Source organism: Homarus americanus, unplaced genomic scaffold (genome assembly GCF_018991925.1).
Source record: "Homarus americanus isolate GMGI-L3 unplaced genomic scaffold, GMGI_Hamer_2.0 scaffold1723, whole genome shotgun sequence".
Classification (NCBI taxonomy): Eukaryota; Metazoa; Arthropoda; class Malacostraca; order Decapoda; family Nephropidae; genus Homarus; species Homarus americanus.
Window position 1 is genome coordinate 69,273 of NW_024754589.1, and position 18,411 is coordinate 87,683.

Sequence of the window (18,411 nt, forward strand, 5' to 3'; positions counted from 1 at the left end):
CTTGCCAGGGGCGCTGGCACCCTCAGGGGATCTCCCTAGGACAGCCGCACTCCCAGAGACCCTCCCTAGGATGGTGGCGCTCCCAGGGTGCGTGCCAGGTCAGTGGCGCCCCCAGGGGACCATGCCAAGGGCGCTGGCGCTACCAGGCCTCTCCCAGGGACAGCGGAGACGTCCAGCAATCCCATACTTAACTGTGATTGGGGGACTAAAATATAAACCCACCAAATTACAGCCAATAGGAAAACAGAGCCTCCAGTCAGCACAACACCCCAACTTATGTTTTCCTGTTTGATATTTATTCGCCTTTTCATTGTTGAGGTCAGTTATGATACTAGAAATATGATGATGGGCGTTGTATTTATTTAACGTCACATCTATCAGAGTTTTAGATCGTGCAAAAACAACTGTACTAGTGGGGTCCTGTACTAGTGGTGGCGGCCCTCGAAGATCGGTGACGCTCCCAGGGGCTCTCATAGAAACAGCAAAGCTGTCAGGGGCCCTGCCAGAGACGCCGGCAATCTCAGGGGCCGTGCCAGGACCGATGGCGCCCCAGGAGCCCTGCTTGGGGTGCTGGCACCCTCAGGGGCTCTCCCTAGGACAGCCCCACTCCCAGAGACCCTCCCTAGGATGGTGGCGCTCCCAGGGTCTCTCCCACGGACAGCAACGCTCTCAGGGGATCTCCCTAGGACAGCCGCACTCCCAGGGGCCGTGCCAGCACCGATGGTGCCCCTGGAGCCTGCCAGGGGCGCTGGCACCCTCGGGATCTCCCTGGACAGCAGCACTCCCAGGGAGCCCTCCCAAGGACAGTGACGCTCCCAGGGTGCGTGCCAGTCAGTGCTGCCACGGGACCATGCCAGGGCGCTGGCGCTATAGGCCTCTCCAGGGACAGCTGAGACGTCCAGCAACTCCCTTACTTCTGTGATTGGTGGACTAAAATATAAACCCACCAAATTACAGCCAATGGGAGAACAGAGCCTCCAGTCAGCATCAACACCCAACTTATGTTTTCCTGTTTGATATTTATTCTCCTTTTCATTGTTGAGGTCTGTGATGATACTGGAAATGTGATGGGCGTTGTATTTATTTAACGTCATATCTATCAGAGTTTTAGATCGTGCAAAAACAACTGTACTAGTGGGCTCCTGTAGTAGTGGTGGAGGCCCTCCAAAGCAGTGGCGCTCCAGTGGCTCTCCTAGGGACAGCGACGCTGTCAGGGACCCTCCACAGGCGGCATCACTGGGGGCTGTGCCGGGACCGATGGTGCCCCTGGAGCCTTGCCAGGGGTGCTGGCACTCTCAGGGGATCTCCCTAGGGCGGCCCACATGAGGTGACTCCAGGGGTTCTCATGAAACAGCAGCTGTCAGGCCTCCCAGGGATACAGGCACCCGGGCTGCCACCGATGGCGCCCAGGAGCCCTGCTTGAGTGCTGGCACCTCAGCTCTCCAGGACAGCCCCACTCCAGAGACCTCTTCCCTAGGATGGTGGCGCTCCCAGGTCTCCCACGACGCAACGCCCAGGCCCTCCCACAGACAGCGGCACTGCCGCAGAACCGATGGTGCTGAGCATTGCCAGGGGCGCTGGCACCCTCAGGAGATCTCCCTAGGACAGCCGCACTCTCAGAGACACTCCCAAGGACGGTGGCGCTCCCATGGGCTCTCCCAGGGACAGCGATGCTCTCAGGGGAACTCCCAAAGACGCCGGCACTTCTAGGGGCCATGCTTAGGCCGATGGCGCCCCCAGGAGCCCTGCCAGATGGGCTGGCACCGTCAGGGGATCTCTCTTGGACAGCCGCACTCCCAGAGACCATCCCAAGGACGTTGGCGCTCCCAGGGTGCGTGCCAGGGTCAGTGGCGCCCCCAGGGAACCATGTCAGGGGCGCTGGCGCTACTAGGCCTCTCCCAGGGACAGCGGAGACGTCCATCAACCCCTTACTTAACTGTGATTGGTGGACTAAAATATAAACCCACCAAATTACAGCCAATAGGAAAACAGAGCCTCCAGTCAGCACAACACCCCAACTTATGTTTTCCTGTTTGATATTTATTCTCCTTTTCATTGTTGAGGTCTGTTATGATACTGGAAATGTGATGGGCGTTGTATTTATTTAACGTCATATCTATCAGAGTTTTAGATCGTGCAAAAACAACTGTACTAGTGGGGTCCTGTACTAGTGGTGGCGGCCCTCTAAGAACGGTGACGCTCCCAGGGGTTCTGATAGAGACAGCAAAGCTGTCAGGGGCCCTCCCAGATATGCCGGCAATCTCAGGGGCCGTGTCAGGACCGATGGCGCCACCAGGAACCCTGCCAGGGGCGCTGGCACCCTCAGGGGCTCTCCCAAAGACAACCGCACTCCAAGAGGCCCTCCCAAAGACGGTGGCGCTCCTAGGGTGCGTGCAAGCGTCAATGGCGCCCCCATTGGATCCTGCCAGGGGCCCTGGCGCTACCAGGCCTCTCCCAGGGACAGCGGATATACCAGGGTCTCTCTCATGGACGGTGGAGCCCCCTGCGACTCTCTCAGGAACAACGACGCTCCTAGAGACCCCCCCAGGGATGGATGCACCCCCAGGGGCCGTGCCAAGCGTGGTCAGGCCTCCTGGGGCTCTCTGAAGGAAGGTGGCGGCCACAGGGGCCCTCCCAGAGGCGGTGGGGCCCTCAGGGGCCCACCTTGGTGTGGCGGAGACCCCCAAGGGCCCTGCCAGGGGCGACTTCGCCGCTAGGGGCTTGATCGTTAGGTCGCATATATTGCATACGTCCAGCAATCCCTTACTTAACTGTGATTGGTGGACTAAAATATAAATCCACCAAATTACAGCCAATAGGAGAACAGAGCCTCCAGTCAGCACAACACCCTAACTTATGTTTTCCTGTTGGATATTTATTCTCCTTTACATTGTTCATGATGTGATAACACTGGAAATGCGATGGGCGGTTGATTTATTTGAGGTCATATCTCCCATTGTTCTAAATAGTGCAAAAACAACAGCCCCCAGGAATCCTCTCGATTGGGGTGGCACCCCTAGAGTCTCTCTCAGGGGCGGTTGTGCCCCTAGAGGCCCTGCCAGGAGGGTGGAACCCCCCAGGGGCCCTCCTAGGGTCTGTGGAACGCTCAGTCACACCATCTATGTCTCAGTCACACCACCCATGCCTCAGTCACACCACCCATCCCTCAGTCACACCACCCATCCCTCAGTCACACCCATCTATGTCTCAGTCACACCATCCAGGTCTCTGATATAACCATGGAGGAAGAAATTGACTACTGCTCTTATGTTTACAGAGCCATAACGTGAACTTCTATTGCTTCAAAATAAACCTTTTCGAGTTCTTTATTATTTTATCATAGTTTTTGATGTAGTTGTTTAAGTTTTAATTTTACATAATGAATGTTTGAAACAGAGATATATCAGGTTTTTAGCCACATAAAAACTGCAGGAAATAGTTGAAACACTGGAAACATATACAGTATATTAATTTTATTCGACTATGGTAAAAGTTGTTGTGTATGGCATAAAGCTTTCAGAAACACTTAAAGATATTTTAACTTCATAAGGTGACAATTAACACAGAGAAGAACTAATGATCCTCACTATCAAGGGTTATGGCCAAACACGACCTACACTGTGGTCGTGTACAGTACCGGGCAGTCTCACTAACTTGTCCTTGTCTATGGAGACAAAGTTTTTCACATTGGACTACTCAACATTAAAAGTATGACATAATCTTAGTTACAGGACTCTATTACTCTTACATTCTGAATTAACATAATAGTAATAAGATAATTTCATAAATAATAATAATGGATTTCAACAGAAACTAATATTTCTTCCAAAACAAAGGACATCAGAGATGAAAGTTATCAAATATAATAGAAAAATATGAATCAAACTACTGTACTGTATACAATACAGTATATTTGCGTCGCACTGTAAATACTATATAACATTTAAGGCTTTCATAAGTGACAGTGCTTTCGTAAGTATATATCAATACAATGATTAACTTAATAAAAGGACCACAGAATGTGAGCTGTTGGCCGAGTTCCTTTATGAAATAGGTCTACAGTATTGTGTAATTTTTAGTAATCATAATACAGTATAGGCGAAGTTATTTATCTTAGTTACCAGTATTTAGCTTATCATGAATTACGTGCACTCCAACGCAAAATTAACTAAACACTTTTAAATCAATAAGAGGCAACCCTAAGCAATATCACTCACATGAAACATTTAAAAAAAAAACAAGGACAAAATGTTGTCGCCTTCACAACCATCCCAACATTACCAAACACACACACACTTCCTCTGATCCTACACTTTTACTTACTTTTATCCTGAATGTACCTAAACCTGCTGCAGTGTTGGTCAAGTCTGGCCTTGAAAGAGCTCACACTCGGTGCCGTCACAACACTTTCTGGCAGATTGTTCCAAGAGTTCACAACTCTCACTCCGAAAAACTTTCCACCTCACAGTTTTCTGGACCTGCGGCTTCTTCAATCTTGAGCTGTGACCCCTTGTGGGGTGAGCGTCCGCCAGCTCCAAGTAAGGACACTCGACTGAGTAGTGCCCCTTGCCCGTCTGTAGTATAAGCGAGGCAAGTTCAGGCACTTCACTCTTGAAGATCGTTACGAGGGACAGACCGTCTAGATATCTGAACGACCTTCTTATAAGACCCAATAATTTATTTGCCTGATTTACCTTCTTCTCGCAATGGCCCGAGAACTTCAACTCATTGTCAACATACACACCTAGGTCCTTTTCACATTCAGTCTCAAATAGTGCAGTTTCTTCATCCCGTTGGGACATATGATACTCCTCCTTACCGTTGGTATGCCCAAGGTGCATCCTCTTACACTTCATGATATTTTATCGACCATTCTTGGAGCTCACAGAGATTCTTCTGCAGCTCTTCACAGTCCGCATGGTGGCTGGATAATTGGTTGTGGGGTAGGTGGTTTGAGGAGTTTGTGAGGTTCTGGGTGTACTGCTGGTGGTGAAGAGGGTGGCCTCAGGATGATTTGTGGTGGGTGAAATGGAGGAGGAAGAGGAGGTGGGGTAGGCTCAGAGTAAAGTTTGGTGAGGGGAGAGTATCTTGGTTTCGGTATGGAGGCACGGTGCCGGTTCCTGTGGTGCCATAGATACCCGAGTCCGCCGGAAGTAGTGAAGACCTCTGAAATATTTAAACACATTTATAACATGCACAGTAAATATTAATTACACTATACCCGTAAGTTTTAAACCACCTTTATATACAGAACATTTAAACGTGAATAAAGACTTGCTTTTCCATTTAATCATGTTACCTTTTAGTTTCTAGAAAAATGGTGCCTCCTGCTCATAAAACAACTGAACTTACTTTTCAGCTCATGTGGTAAACTTTGGATTTGTTCAAACTTCATACAAAGGAACTCCTTTATATGTTGGTTAAGGATCTGGTAATTAGTGTTACTATACTTAATGACTTTTGAAATAATTAAAAACATTTAGAATACTTAAAACGTCATTTATGCTGGGCCCATATATAAGTTTTAAGTCACCTTAATACTATACTTCTAAACAAACATAAAATATTATGACTACAACAATAACTAGTGACATACCTGTGGGGAGGTGAGACGCTTGTTTGCACCACGACAGCAGTCCACCTTCCTCCACCCTGATCACCATACTACTGATATTCGGTAAGTACACCTGTGTTGGTTCCCTCATTAATAGCTCACCATCAATGTGCACCTGCCATATACATCATCTTATAGTAGGGGGAAGGGTGTGTGTGTGTGGGATGAAGTGTGGTTGGGTGTGTGTGGATGCAGGCTGGAGTGTGGTATGGTAAGCTGAACTTTTTGCATATTTGCATTTATGCCAAGCCACAGTTAGGTTATTAGATTATGTTATATCATAATTATATTAGATTAGGTTAAGTTATGTCATTTTACTTTATACTGTATTACCAATTACTATGTTAGGTGCCTGGCATTTTTGCGTAAAGGCAATAACATGTATATGAAGTCATAACCTTATCCAACAGTTAAATGGTCAAATGATCAAAAATTTTCATAGATTTGTTTTAAGCGAAATTATATTGTAATGATCATAATAGATATCAGAGAAAAAAAATCATAGCTATGATCTTCATATCACAAACATGTTAACATTGTTAACAGGGTAACGTTACCTCCATTGACTTTTTCTTCTTCGAGATGGAGACAGCATGCCAGGTGTCGGGAGAAAGGCAACCAGGTGGCAGGGTGATGACTTGAGTGTTGTGGGTTACGTTAACAGTGAGCCCCTTGTAATCACGAGTAACTCGGACATAGAACACCTTCCTCCACTGGCTGTGCATCAGCTCCTTGTCAGAGATGTAACAACCTGCCGTGATGGTGAAGTAGAGGTATTAGATTCTTAACATGTAAGTGAAAAATGTCTGACACATTACATACATATACAGTACAGTATACTGTACTGTACATAACATGTAGGTGAAAATCAATATAGGTTTCATTTGCTGCTAGGATTGAAGTTAAGGACAGTGTGAATATAGAACAGCGTACTGTATATACTGTACTACTGTACACAATTTTCATGCATAATTGTTTAACCTGATGGATTATGTTATCAACCCCTCAGGATGTATTGTATTGTTTATCATCAGCTGATTTTAATTGTTGATAAACTAGAGTATGCATTAGCTTTGTTACACGCATTAACACCTTAGTTATTGAAGCACAATAAGTGTTCTTTGGTCAGGAATAATTAATGTTCAGGGTTCGGAAGAGACAGGTCCCAGGATGACTTATGCCTCGGAAAGTTGCCTCTATTGTGGAATCTGCAAAAGAATTTCAAGAAAACAAAAAACATAATATTTATGTGTCACAAGGTGCTGGGATGACTAGAGGCTGTGAATGGTTCAACAGTTCCACATATTAAAATTTGTGACGAAATTAATTATGAGTCACAATGAACTAACCAAATCAACAAACAAATTGTGGTTGGGGGTCAGTCCTTGCAGCACTTGTGACCCCGATTACGCTGTAAGGACGCAGAAAATGTCAACAAAACCCTATCAATTGTTTTGGTGACCAAGTGACAACTGCCGTGCTTAATATCCAAGAAGACGCTGCCGTGGTAGTATAAGAGCCTACAAGTTTTACTAATACTGAAAATCTAATTCAATATCTAATGTGACATTGTGAAGTGAATGAAAAATAGTAAATTCATATTAATATAGTGAAGGAATAAAGAAAGAAATAGGTTTCTTATTGTCAAGGGGAGAGAGACGAGTGTACTGTGTATTGTGAAGTTTGTCAGCGTTCGTAGGGGTGGGGGGGGTGGGCGACGGACGCTGACACACAGTAAGTATGTCTAGGTAAGGTTAGTTCAGTTTAGGTAAGCTTAGTTGGATAAGGATAGGTAACGTTAGGTCAAGTGAAGTAGTGATTGTTTCGTATGATAGGAGAGGTCAGGTGACGTAAGGGCAGGTAGGGGGTATTATTGTACAGTATTTCGTTGAGACTGACACAAGACACGGCCACGGTTCTCCAGTATACAGTGAACGATACTACTGGAGTTTATATAAGGTTATTTCTATACTTTATAATAATTAAAGTTTGGTTTTCTGATAACTGGATATAAACAATTTGATTCCACAACTGGATATAAACACGATTGGATCCAACAGTACAACGTACAGGCGCGGTCTTTGAGTTACGGGTTTTTATATTGATCTCCAGAGAGAAGTACAAACTAAATCAGAGAGAGAAAGAGAGAGAGAGCATGATAAACAGAGACGAGGAGAGAGTGGGAGAGAGAGCTCGAGTCTGCGTGGGGTAAGACCGTTCACATTCAATGGTTGATCATTGATTACCCTTTGGATATACTGTATATACGTATCATCTCTTCAGCATCGCCGAGAACTATGGTCATTGGGCCCAACTTTCACTGGGTTTATGTTATATCAAGTCAGTCATCTGCCTGACAGGTTAAGTGAGACTATGATGCACAATTTACTCATACGTTCTCGGCGTGGTCGTCGACAGACGGCGGGAGCCGCAGTTGTCGTACGGCGCTGGCAAACCCACGCAGGGCAGACGCAGTGTGGCCGACTGAGTATCCTACTCTCGAGAGGTGGAAGGAAACAGTACTTTTATTAATACATTTTCAGTTCTGTGAGTTGATTTAAATCATGAATCAACTGGACCAAGACGAGAAATTGATCATAGAGGTGCAGCAGTACCCGGGACTGTATGACCAGAGCAGCTACGACTACAGAGACCTGCGGAAAAAAGAGAGCATGTGGCAGTCGGTGGCAGACAGCCTCGGCCTCCACGGTGAGTCCTCGCTCACAATTTTATTTTTATTTCTTACTCGAAAGCTCCGTCATCCTCAAGGATTTCACCCAGGACCACATTATTGTACGTGTGTGTGTGTGCCTTTATGCCAATCAGTAATATTGGAATACTTGTAGAATATGTTAGTAGGATTTTTGTAAAGTCCTTGGAGAGGTCGAATAGGGTTCGACTTTCCAGGTTTAATACGGACGTCAATAAAGGCTGGCTGGCCCGCTTGTTGCGATCTCGGGCGAGTTGGCGGAGAGCGTGTTAGTGGTGGTGGTGGTGGCGATGATGTTATTACTGATAATGATGTTGCTGGTGGTGATGATGTTGTTAGTACTGGTGGTGATGGGGGTGGCGATGTTGGTGTTATGGTGGTGTTATTAACTAGTGTTGTGTTGGTAGTGTTTCTAGCTTGGGTTCAGGTTATTAACACAAACACAAACACACACACACACACACACACACACGCCAATCAAGAAAAAAGGTAGAAATATGTCAGCCTTTAGTTGGATATAAAGAAAACTGATAAAAGAAAATGCAGGTCAAACATTTCTCAATTGTTTTCTCTCCCAATTTTATCTTTCCATCTCCCTCCCCCCTTCCTCTTCTCCCGTCCCCCCCCCTCCGTGTGTATCTTCCCCTCCCTCCCTCCCTCCCTCCCTTTCCCATCTCGTTCTTCCCCTACCTCCCTCCCCATCTCTTCCCTCCCTCTCTCTGTTCTCACACTTCCCCCATCCTTATTTGCGTCTAGTTGTTAATTTTATCCTTCCCTCTCCTACACCCACCCTTCTCTACCCTCAACACATTATGAGAAACACCTCAGCATCGTGTGTAGGAACAAAGAGGACTATTGCCGAGGATACACTACCACTGCCCCCACTACTCTCCTGCGGCCATCCCTTATTGCCACTGACCAACACGCGAATTACCAAGGTCAAGAAACACTCCCTTGATACCCATCTTTAGGAATTATTATATATTAAGTCGCTATTAACGTCTGTCGGGGTCTTTTGTATTATTTATTAATCAGGAATAAACTTATGAAACATTAAAAACTCCCGTTCAACTTGGCTAATTTGCTAATTTATATGCGCGTTGACTTAGTTATTTTACATCAACAAACGCCTAGAATATCGTACACCTACTGGAGAAGTGTTAACAGTAGCTTGTGTGGCATCATCTCCGCCTGGCTGGCCTTCCTGTACGCTTCTTCTTTCGCTTTCAAGCACAAGACTGAGATTCAGCCGCTTTATTATTGTTACCCGTCATGAAACCTTTTACCTGCAATAATATTAGCGAATGTACCAAAAAAGTTAGGTCGCGAGAAAATGGCTCAGTAGTTTACAGTATTAATATATCCTTAGCTCCTGTTGTTGTCAGATGCCGCTGTTTGGACGGATCATACTGTTAAGTGATATCTTAGGGTGAGTCTACATGATAGTTATATCCTGTATAGCTATCGCGTGTCTTATTCAATGAAGCTCTAAGTTACGGTTAGTGTACGACAATTACCGCAGCGAGTAACACACTGCCTCTCGACCACCATCATCATATATAAGTACTCATTATATTCTACCCATTAAAGGGACTCGAGTGAAATATCCCCTGTGTACATATCACATTATTTACATACCTACATATTATAAACTTGACCCTACTAATGTTGTTTGTATACGTCACACATTATACATAAAGGTTTACTCTGGTTTGCTTCTCTACAGCGCGGGAGTGTCAGGCTCGCTGGCGGGTACTGAGGGACAAGTTCGTGAGAGAGATGAGGAAAAACGTCAACCCAAAGCGGGCGGGGTCCAGCGCTCTCCAGGTGTACCAAGGCAGCTGGCCTCTCATGTCGCAGCTCATGTTCCTCACCTCACACGTCAAGCACAGGCCTTACAGGTGAGGATTCCTTTACCTGAGTCTAAGGGGGGTCTTGTTTTGTCCTCAGTTACAACACATTCCAACGACCTGGATGAACCTGTTACCTTTAATATGTCAAGTTTCTACAGGTCCAATTTATCTCGATACATTGAAACTATCATCCTTACACAGCACCCCCCTCCCCAACACACACACCTACACTTAACCTCATTTAATAAACTAACCCTACCCCCCCCCCAACCCTGCATACAAGTTCAAACCCTACAAGACACGACAACACACTCCTTCCCAGGTACAGGTGAAAACTTAGACAAATGATGTAATAAGAACTATCAAACTATCAACATTAGTGATAAATTGTATACGATAACTCTTCCTTGTTCGTGACCATTTTACCACACTGAAGTATACAAGTATTGTGTTGAGCATTATACATTATATTAGCGTACTATATTATTTATAATCTCGTACAGAGCGGGCCGTCGCGACACATACTCAGACGCGGGAGGAACAGAAGACGAGGAAGACGGGGAACCATCTGACGAGGAAGACATCGAGGTGAAACACAACCCCACCACCACTACCACCACCACCACCACCAACAACAACAACAATAACCTTCACACCACCAACAACATCCACGCCACTACGCCCTCTCGCTGCCCCACTCCACCAAATCCCAAGAGAATGAGGACACAATCCTTCGAGGCAGACTTCCTGAAGTTAACTCAAACAGAACAGGAACTACAAAAAGTGTTAACGACTCGTCAGGGACCAAGGGTAGACGATGAAGAGAATGGAGAGAGGTTGTTCTGCCTGAGTTTGGTGCCCGTGTTGAGGCGTCTAGAGCCTGGCAAGAGGAGCCTAGCTAAGTTACAGATCCAGAGAGTCTTACATAACCTAGAGTTTCCTCAGGTCAAGGTGGAGTTATGAAACACATCTTGGCAAGTGTCATGTAATCGATTTAAACACTGAATCCAACTCTTTGAGTTACAGAAACTGGAATTAGATGAATTTTCTTCTTTTGTAATGAGAAGTTATTTTTTTTTATTGTACAATAATCTTTATTATGTTAATATTAAAAATTAAACTATCTGAGTGTTTTATTGCTGACGTCTCTTAGTAACAGCTACACACAGTCTTAATGTCTGCTCTGGACTGATAGAGATACGAAGTGTCCAGAGCCAGGGCTTGAAACATGACACAGCTGTGTGAGACACGCACGACCTGTACTGTGCCTCATTACTGAGCGTTATATATTATTATACTCTAGATGACTGTTGTTTTATTACATATATGACCTAGTTGGCATAGGAACTATATAAGCGAGAAACCATCCATGTGTTACTCTGAGTATCAACTGTAGCTCAGTTCACATCAGTTGTCTCAGGGTTTCTTGAGGGTCTCCTTGGAGAAATTTACTTCCTTTTTGCTATTATATGCATTAATAAGATGTTATATAAACATTACGATCAAAATTTAACTAATTCAATTATTTTACACAATAGATATTCACCATTATATCTATGAAATTGGTCGGAGAAACATTACTGTTGTTACCCGTACAATATATTTTTCACGTTTTCTATGAATTAAAATAAAGCATAATAAAACGTTTCAGCATCAACTTGGTTAAATTTAATTTAATTGATAACTTATTGCGTACATAATCTTCAAGGTCATGAAGCCTTATTTATGCAATTAAATTATATTAATAATTATTCATGAATCGAAAATAATTAATTTAATTTGTAAGCTCATGCACTGTGCCCACTTCAGTTCTCTATTTTCTCCTTTTAATTCAATTTATGATTTCCACCAATTGTCAGCGAGCTGTTCTTGGTTAAGACCTTCATTGTCCAGTACAGTACCCGGAGCTACAGCGGGGCGAGGTAAGCACATTACCGTGACTTTGTTTACTCTTTTAACTAACAAGTATAGACCCATCACTGTACAGAGGAGAGAACTAGTTCAACACTTTCTCTTAATTATTCTCCTCACCGCTCGTTACCTTACTACCAGGTCAGGAGGTCGGTCATTTGTCTGTTGCGTTTTGTTGAGAGGTATATGAGGTGTCCTGAGTGTACGTGAAGATGTATTGTACCAGTCAACAGTCGGTGTGAAGCAACTAATGACACTATTTTTTGTGATGGTTGTTTGTTAAAGAGGAACTCGATTTTCTCTCTCTCAGACACACACGCACACACACACACACACACGGACACACACACATACACAACTCTCTATTGTTCTCTGTAGTATTGTCCAGTGGTGTTCTGAAGGCCAGTTTTACTCGTCTGTTCCTCTCCTATATACTATTATCACCGCCCATGTCTCTGCACCGTGTACTGAGATAGAAAATAGAGTCGTGTTTCAGATAGAGCTATAGCTCTCTGTTACCATTACTGACTTTTTTCTCGATGAAATTAATAAAGAACCTAACCTAACCTAACCTAACCTAACCTAAGCACATCTCATTTGGACTCCATTATGACGCAACTCAGTGCCCCAAGACTCCCAGAGGCTATTAAGACCTCTGTGCCTCCTTTCGTCCTCCCCCTCTAATGATGTACACAAGGCTTCCATCACTATGAATATACGCCAGTCGTCCCTCACTCAGCAGCCGTAACAAAAGATAAATAGCACAACTGGGGGACACACACACACACACGGGAGGATTCATCAGGGTAGCACTTGCGTAACCTCGACCCACAATGATCGCCAGTACAATGTGACACCTGGGACGTTGAGACCACCCCACCAATCACAGCGGCGCGTCTCACTCATAACATTCCCTTGCACCTGGACCTTGTTCTCGACCAATTAGGAGCCGTTTGCCAGACCGTATAGAGGGAGGCACCTGCAGAGTTGATGGGGAGGGGGATAATCAGTGTAGGGAGGTGGTGGAAGTCTCTCTCTCTCTCTCTCTCTCTCTCTCTCTCTCTCTCTCTACCATCCACGCCTTTCTCCCTTGTTATTATAAACGAAACTATCTGACTACAGACCTTGCTTGGAACAGAGAGAGAGAGAGAGAGACCCATCGCCGAAGCTTTAGTGAGTATATACGCCTTGCTCTGATATAAAACACATCATGGAAAACGTTATTCTCCGCCATTGTTGGGAGTAACTGAAGTAAAAAGAACCTCATCAAATTGTAAAAATCATTGTCAGTTTAGGTTAGGTTAGGCTAGGTTACATTAGGGTACTTTAGCGTTAGGTTAGTAAAACTCAAGATGAAATAAGCCTGGCGGAATATCTCTCACCAATATGTCAAGTGTTCGAGCCTCGGCCCAGACACACATGAGAAGGGTGTTATACAGTGTGACCCTCACTACCAAACATCACAGGTTTCCCGGACTCCAGTTTCCACCTGTACTAACACTGGAGAGACTAGTAAGCTGATAAGTGGCCAATATGATAAAAAAAAGAACGATTCATAAATAAAACAAATAAACCAAAGAAAAAAAAAATATTACTTGGCCTCTTAAAACACTAAGAATGGTTCCGGTATAAAACAAAAAAAATCATTTCTAACCCGGAATTAGTTTACGGGTCGAGTGTAGTTCCGGGTCGGGGGGAAGTGTGGATTATGCGTAGGGAAATGTATGTGTGTGTGTGGGTGTGTGGGGGGGTGTGTGTGTGTGTGTGGGGGTGTGTGTGTGTGTGTGTGTGTGGGGGGGTGTGTGTGTGTGTGTGCCTTTATCCAGAGGTAATAATATAAACGTTGGTATCTTACGTCACAATACACGTCTGTATCCTGTTCGGAAATGTCGTTATGGTAAAGTGTTCGGATGCTTAAGTGTTCGGATGCTTAAGTGTTCGGATGCTTAAGTGTTCGGATGCTTAAGTGTTCAGATTCTTAAGTGTTCGGATGCTTAAGTGTTCGGATGTAGTGAAATAAAACCCACTTTGTGTGTGTGTGTGTGTGTGTGTGTGTGTGTGTGTGTGTGGTCGTCTTCTTAAAAATCCCAATTCCCACCTAACTTAACCTAAAGTTCCTCTCGATCTGTATTCTTTTTTCCTTCTCCCTTCCTCTTTATCCTCCTCTCCCTTTCTCTGTACCCTCCTCCCCCACCCCCCCCTTCTCCCTTCCTCTTTATCCTCCTCTCCTTTCTGTGCCCTCTCCTCTCTCATCATTATCCCGGTTGACAGCTCTGGTTTATAACGATTCCAATACATTCGCTTTGGGTAATCCGTGTGTGTTGTGGGAGGGTTGGGGGGGGGCTGGGGAGGTGGTGGGGCTGGGGAGGAGGTGGTGGGGGTTGGGGAGGTGGTGGGGTGGGGAGGTGGTGGGGGGGTTGGGGAGGTTGTGGGGGTTGGGGAGGTGGTGGGGGGTTGGGGAGGTTGGGGGGCTGGGGAGGTTGTGGGGGTTGTGCTGTTGGGGAGGTGTGGGGGGTTGGGAGGGGTGGGGGTTGGGGGGTTGGGAGGTTGTGGGGGTTGGGGAGGTTGTGGGGGGTGGGGAGGTTGTGGGGTTGGGGAGGTTGTGGGGGTTGGGGGAGGTTGTGGGGGGTTGGGGGGTGGGGTTGGGGGTCAGATATTGTAAGGAGTGGTTAGATATGATGTCAGGGTAAATAGATGTCAGGGGTCAGATATTGTGGGTTAGATATAATAGATATTGTAACAGATATTGTGGGGTCAGAGGTCAGGGGGTGAGATGGCTGGGGTCAGATATTGGGGTCAGATACTGGGGTAAGACAGAGGGGTTGGGGGGTGTGGGGGTGGGGGTGTGGGGGTCAGTGGGTCTGGTCAACTGTCAGAAATAATATAAATTGTAAAATAAAATAAAATAAAATAAATAAAATAAAATAAAATAAATAAAATAAATAAAATAAAATAAAATAAAATAAATAAAATAAAATAAAATAAATAGATATTGTAAAATAGATATCTAAATAAAATAGATATTGTAAATAGTTAAAATATATTAAATAGATAAATAAATAAAATAAATAAATAAAATAAATAGATATTGTAATGGGGAGTCTAGAATTTAGATATTAGAGGTTGTGGGGGCTAGAGATGGTCCTGTTATCCTCCTTCATTTGGTTGTCACCATGCATCGGAATACACTGAAGCGTCTCCATTTTATGTATTCAAAGAGACAGACAGACAGACAGATAGACGGACTACTCACTATAACTTTTGTTCCAGTAAGGCAATTTTGACCATGACTTTCTCTTTCATACATACATACTGTACATAGTCTCTCTCGGACAATATATGCCTGTTTGTACTATATTTGTGTGTGAGTGTGTGTGTTTGTGTGTGTGTAAGCCAAGTGCTTCTATCAAGACTTACACCTTACAAAATTTTTGACCAAATATACTTTTTTCTCAGAATTGAAATTTAAGGGGTTTAACTAATTAGGTGCTTTCAGAATAACACACAAACCCTAAATCACACCCTGGAAACCCAAAGTTGATGAGGAATTAGCATTGAAAAAAGTCAAAAAACTTTCAAGGGTCATTTTGGCCACTAATTACTCTGCAATCGAAACGTAACCCATATTCAAAAGCAGCAAGCTCAAGAGTACCCATACTGTGATTTTCAGCAAAATCTAATTTTTGGCCAAACCACCAAAAATGTACTGTAAGTCTTTGCTTAAAGGATTTTGGCCAAAATACTTAAAGGATTTTTGGCCAAAATACGTTTTCTCAGAACTGTACCCCACGTGCTCAACTATTTAAGTACATCCAGAATAATACACAAGCACCAAGAAAATGACCTCGAAAACCCATAAGTGTGAGCAATGAAATAAAAAGTAATTGTAAGATGAAATCATTTGAATATTTTTCTAAAAGCCATTTGAACAAGTTATAATCAAGATAATGTTCTTTATAGTCAGATCCTACAGCACATTCAGGAGTAATTTTATACTGAAATTTTGAACAACAAAATCCATTTTGGCCGAAATGACGAAAATTAAAGTCTGGTATCTCAAGTTGATTTTAAATAAAATATTGCTTTCTCTCTGAAATCAAATACGCCCAATTATTTAAGTATATCCAGAATAATACATAAGCACCAAGAAATGACCTCGAAAACCCATAAGTGGCGAGTAATTAGCATCAGTAAAAAGCAATTAAAAATATTCTAAAAAATCATTTGAACATTTTCTAAAAGCCATTTGAACAAGTTATAACTGGGTGATATCAAATTTTGTTAACAGATCCTAAGCAGCACATTCAGAGTACCTATACTGAAATTTTGAACAAAATCCATTTTTTTGGCCGAAATGACGAAAACAAAGCCCATAGCTCAAAGGATTTTTTACTAAAAAATACGTTTTCTGAACTAAAAATTTAATGTGCTCTTAACTATTTAAGTACATCCAGTATTAATACATAAGCACCAAGAAATGACCTCGAAAAACTCCATAAGTGGCGAGTAAATGGTATTTTCTTGCAAAAGTAATGAAATATCAAAACTTGAACATTTTCTAAAAGCCATTTAACAAGTAATCAAGATATCAATTTGGGGTTAATAGATCCCATAGCATTATTCAGAGCACCTATACTGAAATTCCTTTAAATCAAAATCCATTTTTTTGGCCGAAATACCTGAAAAATTGTAAAAGTCTATAGCCTTAAAGGATTTTTGGCCAAAATACGTTTTCCTGAATTAAAAATTTAATGTGCCTAACTATTTAAGTACATCCAGAATAAATGGGCATACACCAAGAAATGACCTCGAAAAACCCATAAGGGCGAGTAATTGGGCATTGCAAAAGCAATTAAAATATTCTAAAATCATTGAACATTTTCTAAAAGTTTACGGAACAAGTTATAATCAAGATATCAAATTTTAATATTGACCAAGAAAGTTATTCAGAGCAAATTATACTGAAATTTTGAATTGAAAATCCATTTTTTTATTGAAATGACGAAAAATTGTAAGTCTATAGCCTTAAAGGATTTTTGGCCAAAAATACGTTTTCTCTGAACTAAAATTTAATGTGCCTAACTACTAAGTACATCCAGAATAACACACAAGCACCAAGAAATGACCCGAAACCTATATATGAGTAATTAGTACGTAAAAGTAATTGTTTATTCTAAAAATCATTTGGAACATTTTCTAAAAAGCTATTTAACGTTATAATCAAGATATCAAATTTGATTAACAGATTCTTAAGGCAATATCTGTAAGTAACGTATACTGAAATTTCTTGAACAAAATCCATTTTAATGAAATGACGAAAAATTGTAAGTCTATAGCTTCCTAGCGATTTTTTGGCCAAAAATTACGCTTTTCTCTCTCTGAACTAAAATTCTCCCACGTGCCTAACTATTTAAGTACATCCAGAATAATACAAGCACCAAGAAATGACCTCGAAAACCCTATAAGTGGCGAGTAATTAGTACGCAAAAAGTAATTAAAATATTCTAAAAAATCATTTGAACATTTTCTAAAAGCCATTTGAACAAGTTATAATCAAGATATCAATGGATTAACAGATCCTTACAGCATATTCAGGGTGCACTTATACTGAAATTTTGAATGTAAATCCATTTTTACCGAAATGACGAAAATTGTAAGTCTATAGCCTTAAAGGATTTTTGGCCAAAAAATACGTTTTCTCTCTGAACTAAAACCATGCCTAACTATTTAAGTACATCCAGAATAATACACAAAGCACAAGAAATGACCCTTGAAACCCATAAGTGGCGAGTAATTAGCAGACAGAAAAGTATCAGACAAAAAATCATTTGAATACTTTTTCTAAAAAGCTATTTGAACAAGTTATAATCGTATCAATTTTGCTAATAGATCCTTAAGTAGTACCAGAGGCACTATATAATGAAATTTTGAACAAAATCCATTTTTTGGCTGAAATGACGAAAAATTGTAAGTCTATAGCCTTAAAGCATTTTTGGCCAAAATACGTTTTCTCTGAACTAAAATTTAATGTGCCTAACTATTTAAGCAGACATCCAGAATAATACACAAGCACCGAAATGACCCTGAAACCCATATGGCGAGTAATTAGTATTGCAAAAGTAATTAAAGTATTCTAAAATCATTTGAACATTTTCAAAAGCCATTTGAACAAAGTTATAATCAAGATATCAAATTTGCTATCAGATTCCAAGCAGCACATTCAGAGTACCTATACTGAAATTTTGGAAATAAAATCCATTTTTTGGCCGAAATGATTGAAATTAAAGTCTATAGCCTTAGCGATTTTAATAAAATATTTTCTC

At 42.6% G+C, this 18,411-nt stretch overlaps 3 protein-coding genes across 4 annotated transcripts; 2 read left to right on the top strand and 1 right to left on the bottom strand.

Moving 5' to 3' along the window:
• The first annotated feature begins 1,727 nt into the window (after positions 1-1,727).
• On the top strand, positions 1,728-2,717 carry LOC121855864 (basic salivary proline-rich protein 2-like). The gene is made up of 2 exons (XM_042351030.1): positions 1,728-1,868; positions 2,172-2,717. The coding sequence occupies exons 1-2, from the start codon at positions 1,728-1,730 to the stop codon at positions 2,715-2,717; spliced, it is 687 nt and encodes a 228-aa protein (XP_042206964.1).
• Positions 2,718-4,822: 2,105 nt separating this feature from the next.
• On the bottom strand, positions 4,823-7,285 carry LOC121855865. 2 transcript variants are annotated; one of them, XR_006086858.1, is made up of 4 exons: positions 6,707-7,285; positions 6,172-6,365; positions 5,597-5,729; positions 4,823-5,166 (listed from the first exon to the last, which is right to left on the bottom strand). XR_006086858.1 is itself a non-coding variant. In XM_042351031.1 (3 exons), exons 1-3 carry the CDS (start codon positions 6,337-6,339, stop codon positions 4,907-4,909), a joined length of 561 nt encoding a protein of 186 aa, XP_042206965.1. In that variant the 5' UTR covers positions 6,340-6,639; the 3' UTR covers positions 4,823-4,906. The 2 variants fall into 2 exon arrangements, 1 of the variants encoding a protein (XP_042206965.1); XM_042351031.1 differs by lacking the exon at positions 6,707-7,285 and having other exon boundaries at positions 6,172-6,639.
• A 543-nt stretch (positions 7,286-7,828) lies between these two features.
• On the top strand, positions 7,829-11,290 carry LOC121855867 (transcription factor Adf-1-like). The gene is made up of 3 exons (XM_042351032.1): positions 7,829-8,323; positions 10,051-10,225; positions 10,681-11,290. The coding sequence occupies exons 1-3, from the start codon at positions 8,179-8,181 to the stop codon at positions 11,138-11,140; spliced, it is 780 nt and encodes a 259-aa protein (XP_042206966.1). The 5' UTR covers positions 7,829-8,178; the 3' UTR covers positions 11,141-11,290.
• Positions 11,291-18,411: the final 7,121 nt, after the last annotated feature.